The sequence below is a fragment of the Palaemon carinicauda genome, chromosome 19 (assembly GCF_036898095.1).
Source record: "Palaemon carinicauda isolate YSFRI2023 chromosome 19, ASM3689809v2, whole genome shotgun sequence".
NCBI lineage: Eukaryota > Metazoa > Arthropoda > Malacostraca > Decapoda > Palaemonidae > Palaemon > Palaemon carinicauda.
The window spans coordinates 4,098,022-4,112,651 of record NC_090743.1 but is presented as its reverse complement, the minus strand read 5'-3'; the positions used below and the strand labels follow the sequence as shown (position 1 = coordinate 4,112,651).

General features: G+C 36.3%; 1 protein-coding gene across 1 annotated transcript in view; it reads right to left on the bottom strand.

The window, feature by feature from the left end:
* The window catches only part of LOC137658116 (alkaline phosphatase-like), a 33,416-nt gene that overhangs the window by 18,182 nt on the left and 604 nt on the right, over positions 1-14,630 (bottom strand). The window contains exons 2-6 of the mRNA XM_068392807.1: positions 11,207-11,295; positions 9,418-9,558; positions 8,443-8,635; positions 4,902-5,065; positions 3,821-4,025 (exon numbers count right to left, since the gene is read on the bottom strand). Coding sequence (XP_068248908.1) covers positions 3,821-4,025; positions 4,902-5,065; positions 8,443-8,635; positions 9,418-9,558; positions 11,207-11,295 — 792 coding nt within the window. The remainder of the gene's footprint in view (positions 1-3,820; positions 4,026-4,901; positions 5,066-8,442; positions 8,636-9,417; positions 9,559-11,206; positions 11,296-14,630) is intronic.

Below are 14,630 nucleotides of genomic sequence, written 5' to 3'. Positions count from 1 at the left end.
AGCTACTTCGAAGCCGTTGTTTTTTAAGCTAGTGCTCTCTCGCTCTTCTAAGAGAGCTTTACGTTTGCTAGGCGACTGGTTTATCACCAGGAGGAGTTTGGGGGAGACAGTCTTTGCTTTCCCTACTTTTAAGCTGGCTTATAGAGCGAGAGTCTGATATGACACGAGAGAAGTTCTCGGCTTGGGAGTTCCTGCCTCTGCCCAGATAGACTTCTCAAACCTCATAGACTCTCCCTGGTGCCTGGCCATGAGACGCTCCAAGATTTTACAGGTCGACTTCAGAGCTATTTTCGAGCGTTTGAAGTTTTGCTGTACAATTATGTCATGCATAAACAAGGCTTTCAGGGATGGCTCCAATGATCTGACAGCCACGTTCTCTGCAGGAACAAGTCCCTCAGGGATGGCTCCAATGATCTGGCAGCCATGTTCACTGCAGGAGTACGTAAGAGGCAAGTGCGCTTAATGTGTTCTTTGTCAAGACAAACTTCACGATGAAGTCTACCAGGCTGTCTTGACAGCATTTATGGAAGGCGACTGGATGGTCTCCCTCGACCTTCAGGAGGCATACTTCCACATTCCTATACACCCGGATTCCCAACCGTTTCTGAGGTTTGTTTACAGGAATGTGGAGTACCAGTTTCGAGCCCTGTGCTTTGGCCTCAGTCCTGCGCCTCTCGTGTTTACGAGGCTCATGAGGAATGTGGCAAAATTCCTCCATCTATCGGGGATCCGAGCCTCCCTGTACTTGGACGACTGGCTTCTCAGAGCATCGTCCAGTCTTCACTGTCTGCAGGATCTACATTGGACGTTGAGTCTGGCCAGGGAGTTGGGACTTTTGGTCAACCTAAAAGTCCCAACAGATCCCATCCCAGATTATTCTATATTTGGGGATGGAGATTCGCAGTCAAGCCCTGCTCGAAGTCCAACTAATGCTGAAAAGAAAACGTTTGTTCAGTCAGGAGTTGGAACAGTCTCGTAGGGACTCTCTCATCCCTGGAGCAGTTTGTCTCACTAGGGAGACTACACCTTCTGCCTCTCCGGTTCCATCTAGCCTCTCACTGGAACTAGGACAAGACGTTAGAGACGGTATCATTCCCAGTCTCCGAACCAGTAAAGGCATGCCTGAAATGGTGGGACAGCAATATCAGTCTGAGAGAGGGACTATCCCTAGCAGTCAAGAACCCAAACCACGTGTTGTCCTCAGACGCGTCGGATTTGGGTTGGGGTGCGACCCTGGACGGTCGGGAATGCTCCGGTCTGTGGACCTCAAGTCAGAAGAGCATGCACATCAACGACAAGGAGCTATTAGCAGTCCACTTGGCCTTGATTATATTCGAAAGCTTCTTCGAAACTAAGTGGTAGAGGTCAACTCAGACAACACCACAACTTTGGCGTACATCTCCAAGCAAGGAGGCACTCCTTCACGCTGCTCGAGATCGCAAGGGACCTTCTCTTATGGTCAAGAAATCGAGGCATCTCCCTGTTGACGAGATTCATCCAGGGGGACTTGAACGTCTTGGCAGACTGTCTCAGTTGGAGGGGTCAGGTGATACCACGGAATGGACCCTCCACAAGGACGTGGGCAAGAGTCTTTGGGCTACTTGGGGTCAACCCACCATAGACCTCTTTGCCTCCTCGTTGACCAAAAGGTTACCAATCTATTGCTCTCCAGTCCTAGATACAGAAGCAATCCACATAGACGCGTTTCTACTGGATTGGTCTCTTCTGGACTTATATGCATTCCCTCCATTCAAGATAGTCAACAAGGTACTGCAGAAGTTTGCCTCTCACGAAGGGACAAGGTTGACGTTGGTTGCTACCCTCTGGCCCGCGAGAGAGTGGTTCACCGAGGTACTTAAATGGCTGGTAGACTTTCCAAGAAGTCTTCCTCTAAGGGTAGATCTGTTACGTCAGCCCCACGTAAAGAATGTCCATCAAAGCCTCCCCGCTCTTCGTCTGACTTCCTTCAGGCTATCGAAAGACTCTCAAGAACTCGAGGCTTTTCGAAGGAGGCAGCCAGTGCGATTGCAAGAGCGAGGAGAGCTTCTACCATTAGAGTATACCAGTCGAAGTGGGAAGTCTTTTGAGACTGGTGCAAGTCAGCATCTGTGTCCTCGTCCAGTACCTCTGTAGCCCAAATCGCAGATTTTCTTTTACATCTGAGAAAGGTTCGCTCCCTTTCAGCTCCCACGATTAAGGGCTACAGGAGCATGTTGGCTTCGGTCTTTCGACATAGAGGCTTAGATCTTTCCAACAATAAAGATCTCCAAGATCTCCTTAAGTCCTTCGAGACCTCTAAGGAACGTCGTTTGGCAACTCCTGGATGGAACTTAGACGTGGTCATAAGGTTCCTCATGTCAGACAGGTTTGAGCCATTACATTCAGCCTCCCTGAAGGATCTCACCCTCAAGACACTTTTCCTAGTGTGCTTGGCTTCGGCTAAAAGGGTCAGTGAACTTCATGCCTTCAGTAAGAACATCGGTTTTTTCTACAGAAAAAGCCACTTGTTCACTTCAACTTGGTTTCCTGGCCAAAAATGAACTGCCTTCTCGTCCTAGGCCTAAATCTTTTGATATTCCTTGCTTATCAGAGATCGTAGGCAACGAACTGGAAAGAGTATTATGTCCTGTTAGAGCTCTTAAGTTCTATTTAGCTCGTACTAAGTCATTACGAGGTAAATCTGAGGCATTATGGTGCTCAGTTAAGAAACCATCATTGCCTATGTCAAAGAATGCTCTGTCATATTTTATCAGATTTTTTAATACGAGAAGCTCATTCTCACTTGAATGAGAAAGACCGATGTTTGCTTAAGGTTAAGACGCACGAAGTTAGAGCTATAGCAATCTCCGTGGCCTTCAAGCAAAATAAATCTCTGCAAAGTATTATGGACGTGACTTTTTGGAGAAGCAAGTCAGTGTTCGCGTCATTTTACTTAAAAGATGTCCAGACTCTTTACGAGGACTGCTACACACTGGGTCCATTCGTTGCAGCGAGTGCAGTAGTGGGTGAGGGTTCTACCACTACATTACCCTAATTCCAATATCCTTTTTAATCTGTCTCTTAAAATGTTTTTTAATTTTGGGATGTACGGAAGGCTAAGAAGCCTTTCGCATCCTGGTTGATTTGGCGGGTGGTCAAAGTCATTTCTTGAGAGCGCCCAGATTAGGGGTTTGATGAGGTCCTGTTGTATGGGTTGCAGCCCTTGATACTTCAGCTCCTGGGAGTCTTTCAGCATCCTAAGAGGATCGCTGGGCTCCGTGAGGAAGACAGACTTACAAGGCAGAGTAATCGTCTAAGTCAACTTCCTTACCAGGTACCTATATATTTTGGTTTTGTTATATTGATAACTGTCAAAAAAACTCTTAGCTTATACGCTGTAAACTTTATTAACTCTGGTCTCTACCCACCGCCTTGGGTGTGAATCAGCTATTCACCGGCTAAGTTAAATATTTAAAAATGATATTTTAATTATAAAATAAATTTTTGAATATACTTACCCGGTGAATATATAAATTAAAGACCCTCCCTTCCTCCCCAATAGAGACGCAGCGGGACGAGAAGAATTGAAGGGTTTGTTTACATGCAAGAGTGGTATCTGGCCGACAGTTGGCGCTGGTGGGCACACCCGCAACCTTCATAGCGATCGCTCGCGAGTTTTTTAGTGTGTTTTCTGTCGAGCCGCAGAGTTGCAGCTATTATATATTCACCGGGTAAGTATACAGTATTCAAAAATTTATTTTATAATTAAAATATCATTTTTATGTCATTCCTGATTTAGAGGTAAAAAATACACTAAGTTTATGAAGGTTTATTTACTTACCTAGTAAGTAATCTGAATGTGCTGTATCAACATTCAGGAGCTCGCGTTGATTTTGTACATAGCTGACCTTCCTCCCGTGAACTTCTTTGCTTGATATCCATTCATTTGCCAGGTTACGACGATCTTTTCTAACGCATAAACTTTCATGTTGGGGTTGAATACTTGGAACAGCGCCCATTGCTAGTCGTCCACCACCCATAATAACCTGAGGATATTGAAAGATTACAATTTCTCAAAGATATGCTTCAATTAGCTCCATTATATCACTGAAATATTTAAAATGGAAAATACTTTCCAGTGCAAGTCCTGGTTCTATTTTTGTATCTCCCAAAAAGTGTGCTGAGTTTAAGTAATATTCATTAGCTGCTTGAGGTCTAAAACAATGGTTTGTGAAATTTTTTGGTGATACAGAACTGGCCATCAGAGGTACAGTAGTTAATGTAAAAAGGATTCAGCATGTTTCTTGAAAAGAATAATAGAAATGATGTGATGAAACCACTGTATTGTACCTGTTCTCAAACTGACATTTTTAGGAAAAGTTTTCAACCTATTTCAGGATTATCCTTTCAGATATATGTGTGTATCTATCTATCTATCTATCTATCTATATATATATATATATATATATATATATATATATATATATATATATATATATATATATATATATATATATATATGTGTGTATATATATATATATATATATATATATGTATATGTATATATATATATATATATATATATATATATATATATATACATATATATATATATATATATATATATATATGTGTGTGTGTATGTGTGCATTTTTAAGGTTCTCTTACTTTATTTTACATTACATATCTATGGTCCATACATGGAATCGTAAAGAAAGGATTTTTTAGTTGTGATCTACTATTCTCGTTTGACATTTCATCCTTTTCTTAAGAAGTGATTTGGAACTAGTCTTATGCAAAAAAAAAAAAAAAACTGGCATGAAAGCTTTAGCGAATCAGAATTTTTTGTTTAGAACAAAAGTTTTAGTTTTGTGTGCGAAAGGTTAATGGCAAACTTGAAAATTACTCTTTAGAGATCCTACCTTGATATTCTGCCCAGGAAGATCTTCTACCAGCTGGCGAGCTATGTCTTTGCAACCGTGCCCCTCTTCTCTGAGAAATGCATCGCATTCCCATTCTCGATTGGCACTATGGGCGTATAAAGCAGCTGGTGTTCCGTGTGTCACGGTAGTAGTTGTAACGAAGCCTGTTGTAAGGAATTTTACTTGAAGGTAGATTATATGCCGTAAATTACTAATAGTGGGAAAAGTTATGATTTTCAGTCTTTGTTCATTCACATGGCTTCGAGCATAGTAATTTGTTGTTTAGTACTGTAGTAGAATTAGATTGAAATCATTTAAAGTCAACCAAGGAGGAAAAATCATCCAGTATTAATAAGAATAATTAAAAATATATCTGCGAGTAGGATATGTATAAAGCATCCCATCTTTCAGAAAAGAATGACGCAGGTAACATTATAAAAGTGATAATTCCCTTTCTTAAATTAAATAATTGCATAAAAGCTTAAGAATGAAGAAGTTATGAAAAAGACAGTATAAGAACCTCTTTAAATATAGCATGACAAACTAGAAAATGGAAACCACTAGCAAATAGAGTGAATGATGGTTGGACCAATTTGTACAAAGAACAGTTGAAAAGAAGAGTGTTAGTTCTGGTATTGGAAAGGCAGAGAATCAAGATAGGGCTAATAAAAAGCCAGGTAGTTATGACAAAGAGTAAGCCTCAAGAGAAATGGATTATAAATATCAACTCAGCAGAGGGAAAAACCAAAAGGCTCAAGACTGCAAAATCTATAAGTAAAGTTGGAAAGATGTGCAAGAAAATTATAAGAGGACTACAACTAGTAATGATGTGAGAAAAATTACAAGAAAATGCTATAGAAGTCATAAATCTAGTGATGGCTACAACAAAATCAATTCATGAACGTGCCACATAGTTATATGGATGGCATAAATTCAAAGACCCTTCAAAATTAATCTGAAAAAAGATTAGGAATTGGAAGAGGGGATCCCACAGGGCAGTGTCCTCAGTGTCACTTGTTTTGTTGTTGCTATTAACAGCATTGTTGAATTTTTCTCTCCACTAGTCAAGGTATTTTTATTTGTAGAAGACTTGGCTAATTTATATTACATCTCATAGTGCTACTTCTTAGTTATTTGCAAATGTCAATTTATGTGATTAGTGAATAGGGTGATGAAAAGGGTTCAGAATTTCTTCGTTTACATCTGTTGCTATTCGATTTACCAGGATCACTTAAGAAAACCTTTCCACAACTTACAATAGAAAAGGCCAATTGTATGTGGGATGCTGCTAAGAAATAACTTTAAATGTTATTATACTAACTTTGTCACTTTAGACATAATCCTGTTAGATAAATTTACTCATCGGCATGTACAACCAAACTGAGATTTTCCCTTTATATTCTATTGATACTTACATGATTTTGGGCATCTTTGCTGATATAATTAATAAGGCACTGTGATATCAAATATTTCTTTCCACATTGCTCAAAGTATGCATATGTATTGTTGGTAATCCAGTGTTGAACGCAAATTTTAAATTGTTTCGTCTCTATAGTTTGAAGTAATTACTATACTTTGAAATAATTAATATTGCTGTAATATTTTTTATGCTTATTATAAATATCATAAATGTGATATTTGTGCATCATATGTTAGCTTTATTTTTATTTGAGGTACGTGTTATGGCTAAATGCAATAAGGTATAGGCAATTCACATGACGTGCCATTAAAAAACCTAGGGTCAACCTACAAAGGTTCTTTGGAATTCAACAAACAATATGAACATCATGGAACTAAAGTGATCAGCTGAACATAGGTTACCTATGCTAAAGTTTCCATTGACCAATCAGTTGAAAAGCCATATTGTTTAAGATTTTCCTCCAGCTGTATTTAAAGGTTTAAAGGCTGCTCATAAATGACAGTGACAATGCCCCAAAAACTGACCATTTATACATATGATCTCCGTCCTAACCCTCTTGCCACCCAAGTTAGGACCAGGGAGGTTCAGGCAATGGCGTCTGATGACTCGGCATGTAAACCTGTAGGTTCCCCCAAAGCCCTCTGGAATTTATAGCATTGCTTTTGATGCCTATTTTACATGAAAGAATTAGAATTGTTATTAGCTGGTTGTAAGAGCACATTTTCTGGGAATCTAAGACTGCATAAATCATAATGAACTTCACATTACTCTAATAACATATTTTCTTTTTGTGTATATTTGTGACGTTTTGTGTTAGTAATCTTTGGTTAATTTCTTTTCAGGTAAGTCTCTAAAAGCTGAAAACCTTACAGAACAGGGGTAAGTGTTATAGTTGAATATTTATAATCCGTAAGCCTGGTTGTATGACTGTCGAATGGGAGAAAACTAACATTTATTCATACAAACATAAATCTGTGTTTTTATATAGGAACATCTTCAAAAATTCGTGATTATTCATTGAAGGATTTTAACAAGGTTGTTCAGTGGTGACAGGTAGTCGAGTTATCGAATGTACCAGCCCAGGCTTTGTAAGAGTGAAGATCTGGTTTGGACTGTATGAAAGTATAACGATAGATCTGCATTTCATTTGTTTTTAAACCATCAAAGGTCTTTACAACTAGGTCAGGACCTCTGTAAATACACTCTTGACTTGTTATGAGTGTGCTTGTATCGGCACCATCATATATATTCCATCCATTGTGCAATTTGATAGTGTCCATGAGTGGGACAGATCCCCTGAGTATGGTGCTGACCTTAGTTTCCATGGCTTGGTTATCAGTCATCTCTGGCACTAAACCTTCAGATAACTGTCCTCCTAGCCTAACTCCAATTCTAAGAAGTCTGTTGCTATTAACCCTTTTACCCCCAAAGGACGTACTGGTACGTTTCACAAAACTCATCCCTTTACCCCCATGGACGTACTGGTACGTCCTTGCAAAAAATTGCTATAAATTTTTTTTTTTCATATTTTTGATACTTTTTTGAGGAAATTCAGGCATTTTCCAAGAGAATGAGACCAACCTGACCTCTCTATGACTAAAATTAAGGCTGTTAGAGCAATTTAAAAAAATATACTACAAAATGTGCTGGGAAAAAAATAACCCCCTGAGGGTTAAGGGTTGGAAATTTCCAAAGAGCCTGGGGGTAAAAGGGTTAATTCTAGGAATGCTGGCACCTTTGTAGATTGTGCTCTGTTTACTCCTGCTTCTTTAACCACAATTCTTTGTCTGTGAATTTAGATTCTGGATAAAGAACACCATGTACGAAACAGTCACTAGGTCAAACTGAGTTTCCCATCCAACCATTTTAGTTGAGGTCCTTCTCAGCTTATCATAGATGCCATAGGTATGGAGGGTGACATGCCTTTACACCTCAGCAGACAAAATCATAAAATCACTTTATGGAGATCATAAGAATCGTTCAGGACTGCAATAGTCTCACAAAGGCTTTTGGGTCAGTCTTTTGATTCCCAGTATCATGCATTTAATCTACCTTAAGAGCCAATTCCTAAGGTGATACCATTACTCATTAGTGAAAAGGGGTACTTTTTTTGCCACTTACCTGTGTCTTTACCAACATCCTGTGCCCATTCTAATACAGAGCTTTGCCATGTCTCAGGATCACGAGATTTTAAGCACTGGTTCATTGAAACACTGCTGTCAAGCCCTATTGTGTAAAAGTTTCCCTTGGTTCCAGTAAGGAATGCTGTTGCAGTTGCTGCGCTGTCAGGCACCTGTCTATCTGTATTATATACCTGCAAAAAAAAATTAATTGGTAAATTGCTTTCTTAATATTTACTCACACAGACTTATTTAAGAAATTAGCAGTTTGATTGGCTTTAAAAAAAAACAGTTCCCTTTTTCAAGTACTGTATCCATATACTGTAACTTTGGTAATTTTCTGCTGCCTAATGTGTGATGAATATATTTTTCCTAACTTATATGTGTACCTAAGATACATTTTATTCCTTTTTTATATAGTTCATTGTACCACTGTGTATCATTTTTTGTAGACATAGTGTTAGCATCGATAATTAGATTTCTCATTAAAGTCAACTAAAGGCATTATAGTAGACAAGTAGAAATATTTTACCATAGATAATAACTTGCTTTTGAAAATATTTTGAAAAGAGTTTAGCAAGTAAATAACGTTGGGATAGTATTTTGGGATTCTGCTAGATATTACCACAAATATTGTATTATTGTTAACCCTTTTACCCCCAAAGGACGTACTGGTACGTTTCACAAAAGCCATCCCTTTACCCCCATGGACGTACTGGTACGTCCTTGCAAAAAAATGCTATAAAATTTTTTTTTCATATTTTTGAGAATTTTTTGAGAAAATTTAGGCATTTTCCAAGAGAATGAGACCAACCTGACCTCTCTATGACAAAAATTAAGGCTTTTAGAGCAATTTAAAAGAAATATACTGCAAAATGTGCTGGGAAAAAAATAACCCCCTGGGGGCTAAGGGTTGGAAATTTCCAAATAGCCTGGGGGTAAAAGGGTCAATTGTAGTGAAAAAACAGATGCTTACTTTTACAAGAGACATATGTGGAAATTTTTCCCAGCTCAAATACTCCTCTTCTCCCGATCTTCCGTACCTCTTTTGTCCCTTGAATATTCTCCCTGCAACTGTTGGTGTGATGCCCATTCCATCGCCTACAAATAGAACAACCTGTAACAAAATTTTGGGCTTAATGGCATTGTATATAATCATCAACCACTAATTTATATATATATATATATATATATATATATATATATATATATATATATATATATATATATATATATATATATATATATATACAGTATATATATATATATATATATATATATATATATATATATATATATATATATATATATATATATATATATAGATAGATATATATATGCAGAAGAACCACAGGGAAAATGAAAATACGAAATATACGATTAAATCCTGACTAGTTTCATGATACTTCTTCAGAGTCCTCTGAAGAAGTATCACGAAACTAGTCAGGACTTAATCATATATTTCGTATTTTCATTTTCCCTGTGGTGGTTCTGCATCTGAGCATCACGTTTTCCTGTGATTTTTACGCATATATATATATATATATGTATATATATATATATATATATATATATATATGTATATGTATTCACTGTGTATATATATATATATATATATATATATATATATATATATATACAGGTATATATATATATATATATATATATATATATATATATATATATATGTATATATATACTGTATATATATATATATACATATATATATATACATACATATACATATACTGTATTTATATATACATATATATATATATATATATATATATATATATATATATATATATAAATATATATATATATATATATATTATATATGTATATATATATATATATATATATTATATATATATATAAATATATATATATATATATGCAGTATATATATAATATATATACAATATATATATATATATATATATATATATATATATATATATATATATATATATATATATATATATTATATGACTATTCCAATTTATGAATCTATTTTTATTTTAATCAATATTATGGTGGCTCCAATATTTCTAAATCGTAAATTTTTGGAGCATGAAATAATAAAATTCTAGTCATAGCATCATAATAGGAAGCAAATTTATAATGGAACAGCCAGAGAACATCTTGTGCTTCTTTCTAAGTAGTCTCTTGTCTATTGCAGGAAACACTTCTTAACGACCTCTTGTTATTGTTCTCTCTATTGCATAAAACCAGCGGAATGAATAGTCAGACAATATTACTTTAGGTACAGCAGGTATTAGTTGACGGTTTTCAAATCAATCATTCATGTCTGAGTGTTCATACATACTTGTATGTGTGGGTCTGTGTACTTACATATTAACAATGGTAGAATTAACATTAATTTCTAAAATTCCATAGAACCATCGTAAGGAATAGTCAGACAATAATAGTTTAGAGACAGCAGATATTAGTTGACGGTTTTCAAATCAATCATTCATGTCTGAGTGTTCATACATACATGTATGCGTGGGTCTGTGTACTTACATATTAACAACGGTAGAATTAACATTAATTTCTAAAATTCCATAGAACCATCGTAAGGAATAGTCAGACAATAATAGTTTAGAGACAGCAAATATTAGGTGACGGTTTTCAAATCAGTCATTCATATGTAAATGCTCATACACATACATGCATGTGTGGGTCTGTGTTCTTACATATTAACAATGGTAGAATGAACAATAATTTCTAAATATAAAAAGGAAAGTTTCTTGTGTACTTACATTTTTAGCTATTCCCCAGTTATATGAAGTAGCAGTAGCCATGGCAATTTGGATTTCTTCAGCTGCTTGATTGTGCCAGAAATTTTTATCTGTTTAAGAAACAAACATGAGTGAAGTTTGGAGTTACAGTCATTTTTAGTGGATTTATTCCCTTTTACCTTGAGCGTGGATGGGCTGCGCAATGTGTACAGTAATTGAATTGAAAACTTGGTCATACTTGAATGTTTCTCATCATGAAAAGTCTACTATAACATCTTTAAAGGTTTAAAGGCCACTCATGAATGGCAGAGGCAAGGGACAGTGACATTTCCCTATCAAGTAGGACAATGACCTAGAGACTGACCATATATACATATTATCAGCACCCAAACCCCCTCTCTATCCAAGCTGGGACCAGGGAGGGCCAGGTAATGGCTGCTGATGACTCAGCAGATAGACCTATAGGCTCCCCCAAAACCCCCCCTCCTTAGCTCACAAGAATAGTGAGATTGCAGCGACCAAAGAAACTAATAAGTTTGAGCGGGACTGGAACACCATTCTGGCATTCACCAGTCAAGGACATTACCAATTAGGCCACCACCACCCTTATTTTATTCCACAATTCATTATTTATTACCTTTTAATCTGCTGGTTAGATATGTTTACCTAATGCAACACCTATTCAACTGAGCTGAGAGCACTGATGATATATTTAGGTGTGGATAAACTACAGTGACATTCCAAGACATGGAAGGATTTTGAATATTCCCGTTCTTGAAAAGGATACGCAACTAGGAGGAGGGAGTTTATTTTAATGTATGCTTAATGAAAATACCAAATGAACGCCTTAGTGAGAGTTACTATTGCCATTATCATTCTAGATCAGAAAAACAGCAAGGATACAGTTGATACTAGCCCAATGAATCTAACTTAATGGAATAGAGAATGAATACCAGGCTAGTTTGGTATTTCAAAGCCAAAGGGTTGACTTCTCCTTGTCAGTTTGGTTTTCAAAAGAAATGAGGCTTCTCTAAGCAATTTCAAACCATTATTTCTTGGATCTTGAGAAAGCATTTAACACTACCTGGTGAAACGGCAGAAGTAGATGGGTTTTATTCTTTTTTAGACTGTACTATCCTGTCTGTATGTAGTTCAAGGTGTGCAGTTAATTCTAATAGTCTTGCCTTCTCCATCATGAGGTTCTATAATACGCATTATTCTAGAAGTTTTATTCTAACTGTGAATAGATTGTAGAAATATTCTTCCCAATCAGGCAATTGAATTAATTGAACATTAGAAGCTCAAACTTTTAGAGAATGTATTTATGTTGAACAGGGTGACAAGTTTTTTCTATACTTTATATATCTCTGATCTATTTTAAAGCTGTTACTGATCTTAAGATATTTTTTATTCTTTACTCATTGCTTCTCATATAGTTTATTTCCTTATTTCCTCTCCTCACTGGGTGGTTTTTCCCTGTTGGATCCTTGGGCTTATAGCATCCTGCTTTTGCAACTAGGGTTGTATCTTAGGTAGTTAATGATGATGTCAGACAGATTCATAAAAGTAAGACTGGGAAATGTGCTATTTATGCCTTTTATTTGGGTGGAAGAAAATCCATAAGGAAGTACTGTATATTTAGTGTTAGATGTTTTGCCATAGCTGTGAATAGCATCAGAGAGGGAATTTTTCCTTTAAGTAGCCCTCTCTGATGACACAGCATTTGCATAAGTTTATTGACAGATAAGCATGATTTGAAATTTTCTAAATCTCAGACTGCAACTACGGTTTAATAGATGTAGACCTACTGAAATACGTTAGTACCTACTTTTAACTTTAAAAGGTACTATTACCTGATGAAAAAGAATTGAAATTCTTGGGTATGATATTTATTTGTAATCCCACACTCTCCAGTAACATGCATCCCTGATAATAAAGGTCGCAAAGTCCTTAAATGTTTTAAAACTTATATCTGGGTTTTAGTTAGGGAGCAGATAGTAATTATTTAGACTATGATTCCCTATGTCAGTCAGAGCTTGCGTATGGCCTTCTAATATATTCTGGCAAGAGTAAATTAGGAGAATTTGATGTCAATCCCAATATGTGCCTTGGCATATGCTGAGTTTCATTTAAAACCTCTCCTGTTGAGGGCATTTATGTTGATACCAACAAATTACTGCAAAGGGAGCAATTGGGTTTGCAGAATCTGTACAGAATTAAATATTGGCCCACTAATCTCACCTTTGATATTTTTAGAAATGTTGGAAATACTGAGATTTAGTAAGTCAAGGTTATCAAAGCCTTTTCAAACTAGACCAAATGAACAAGTAGATGAAATTTCTCTTAAGATTCAGAAATTTCAGGAAATCAATCAAGCTGGTATCTAGGTCTTATTTAAAATATCCATGTGCTCAAAGTCACACTCAAAGAAAATCCAAATTCCTAACACATAATGCTGGTCGTAAAGTTCAAAAGAAGGTATTTAGAAACTGAACGAAGTCAAAAAACATCGCTGGGTGTGCTTGAGTGTTCAGTAGCGAATTTTATTTAACTAGGTGTTCTCTTTTATATACTGCAGAGATGACAGCTTGGGTTAAGTCCTTGGAACTTCTTTGTGAAACTACTGTAGTTGGAAGCGTCTTGTCATATATTGTGAGTAAATGTGCGTGAGACATTCCCAAAGGTCTTAAAACCCTGCACTTATAGTTCAGAAAGCTCAGATTGGCTGTCTAATATATCCTGTTGGCACAAAACTGTTCCTTTTTGTTGGATTCCCTCTCATTGGAATTTGTAGTAATGAGGTAGAAAACTGAGATGCAAAAGAAGCTGCCTTAGATAGTAATTACTAGATTGAAAGTGTTCCATACATTGATATTAAAATATCTCCTAGGTCTTATACTTCGAGGAATTGGTAAGAAAGGTCACTTTGTACCAAAAATGATAAATATAAAGGTTTCTGGCTAATATTAGTTCTTGGCTTACAAATGTTTGTAACGACCGAAAATGCCTGGGAGGACATTCAGCTCTCGTGTTATCCCACGGTTGAAGCATGAAACAAAAGTTAGTCCTATATAAGCCCAGTGAAAGATGGAGTTAGGAAATATAGAAATTCGTCCTAGATATAAAGACGAATGATGACGAGGCAATAGTTAATATGGGGGAAGAATATTTTTTAGATAGTGCTTGCCAGAATGTGCTCATTGTTACCGATTACTGTTGGTTAAACACATTCTGGTGCAGTGCTTAAAACCTATTTTATCATCTTGGCTCATACCATCTTGATAAATCTATTGATGATAAATGCCCTTAGAAGTTTTAATGTTTTAACTTATGATTTTTAAAGTGTTAGTGGTCGGTAATTTTGATAGAACGTTTTCGTTAAATCATATTTTTAATCAAACAGTTTTGATAAGATTAAAATAGATTTGTTGAAGATCTTTACTGA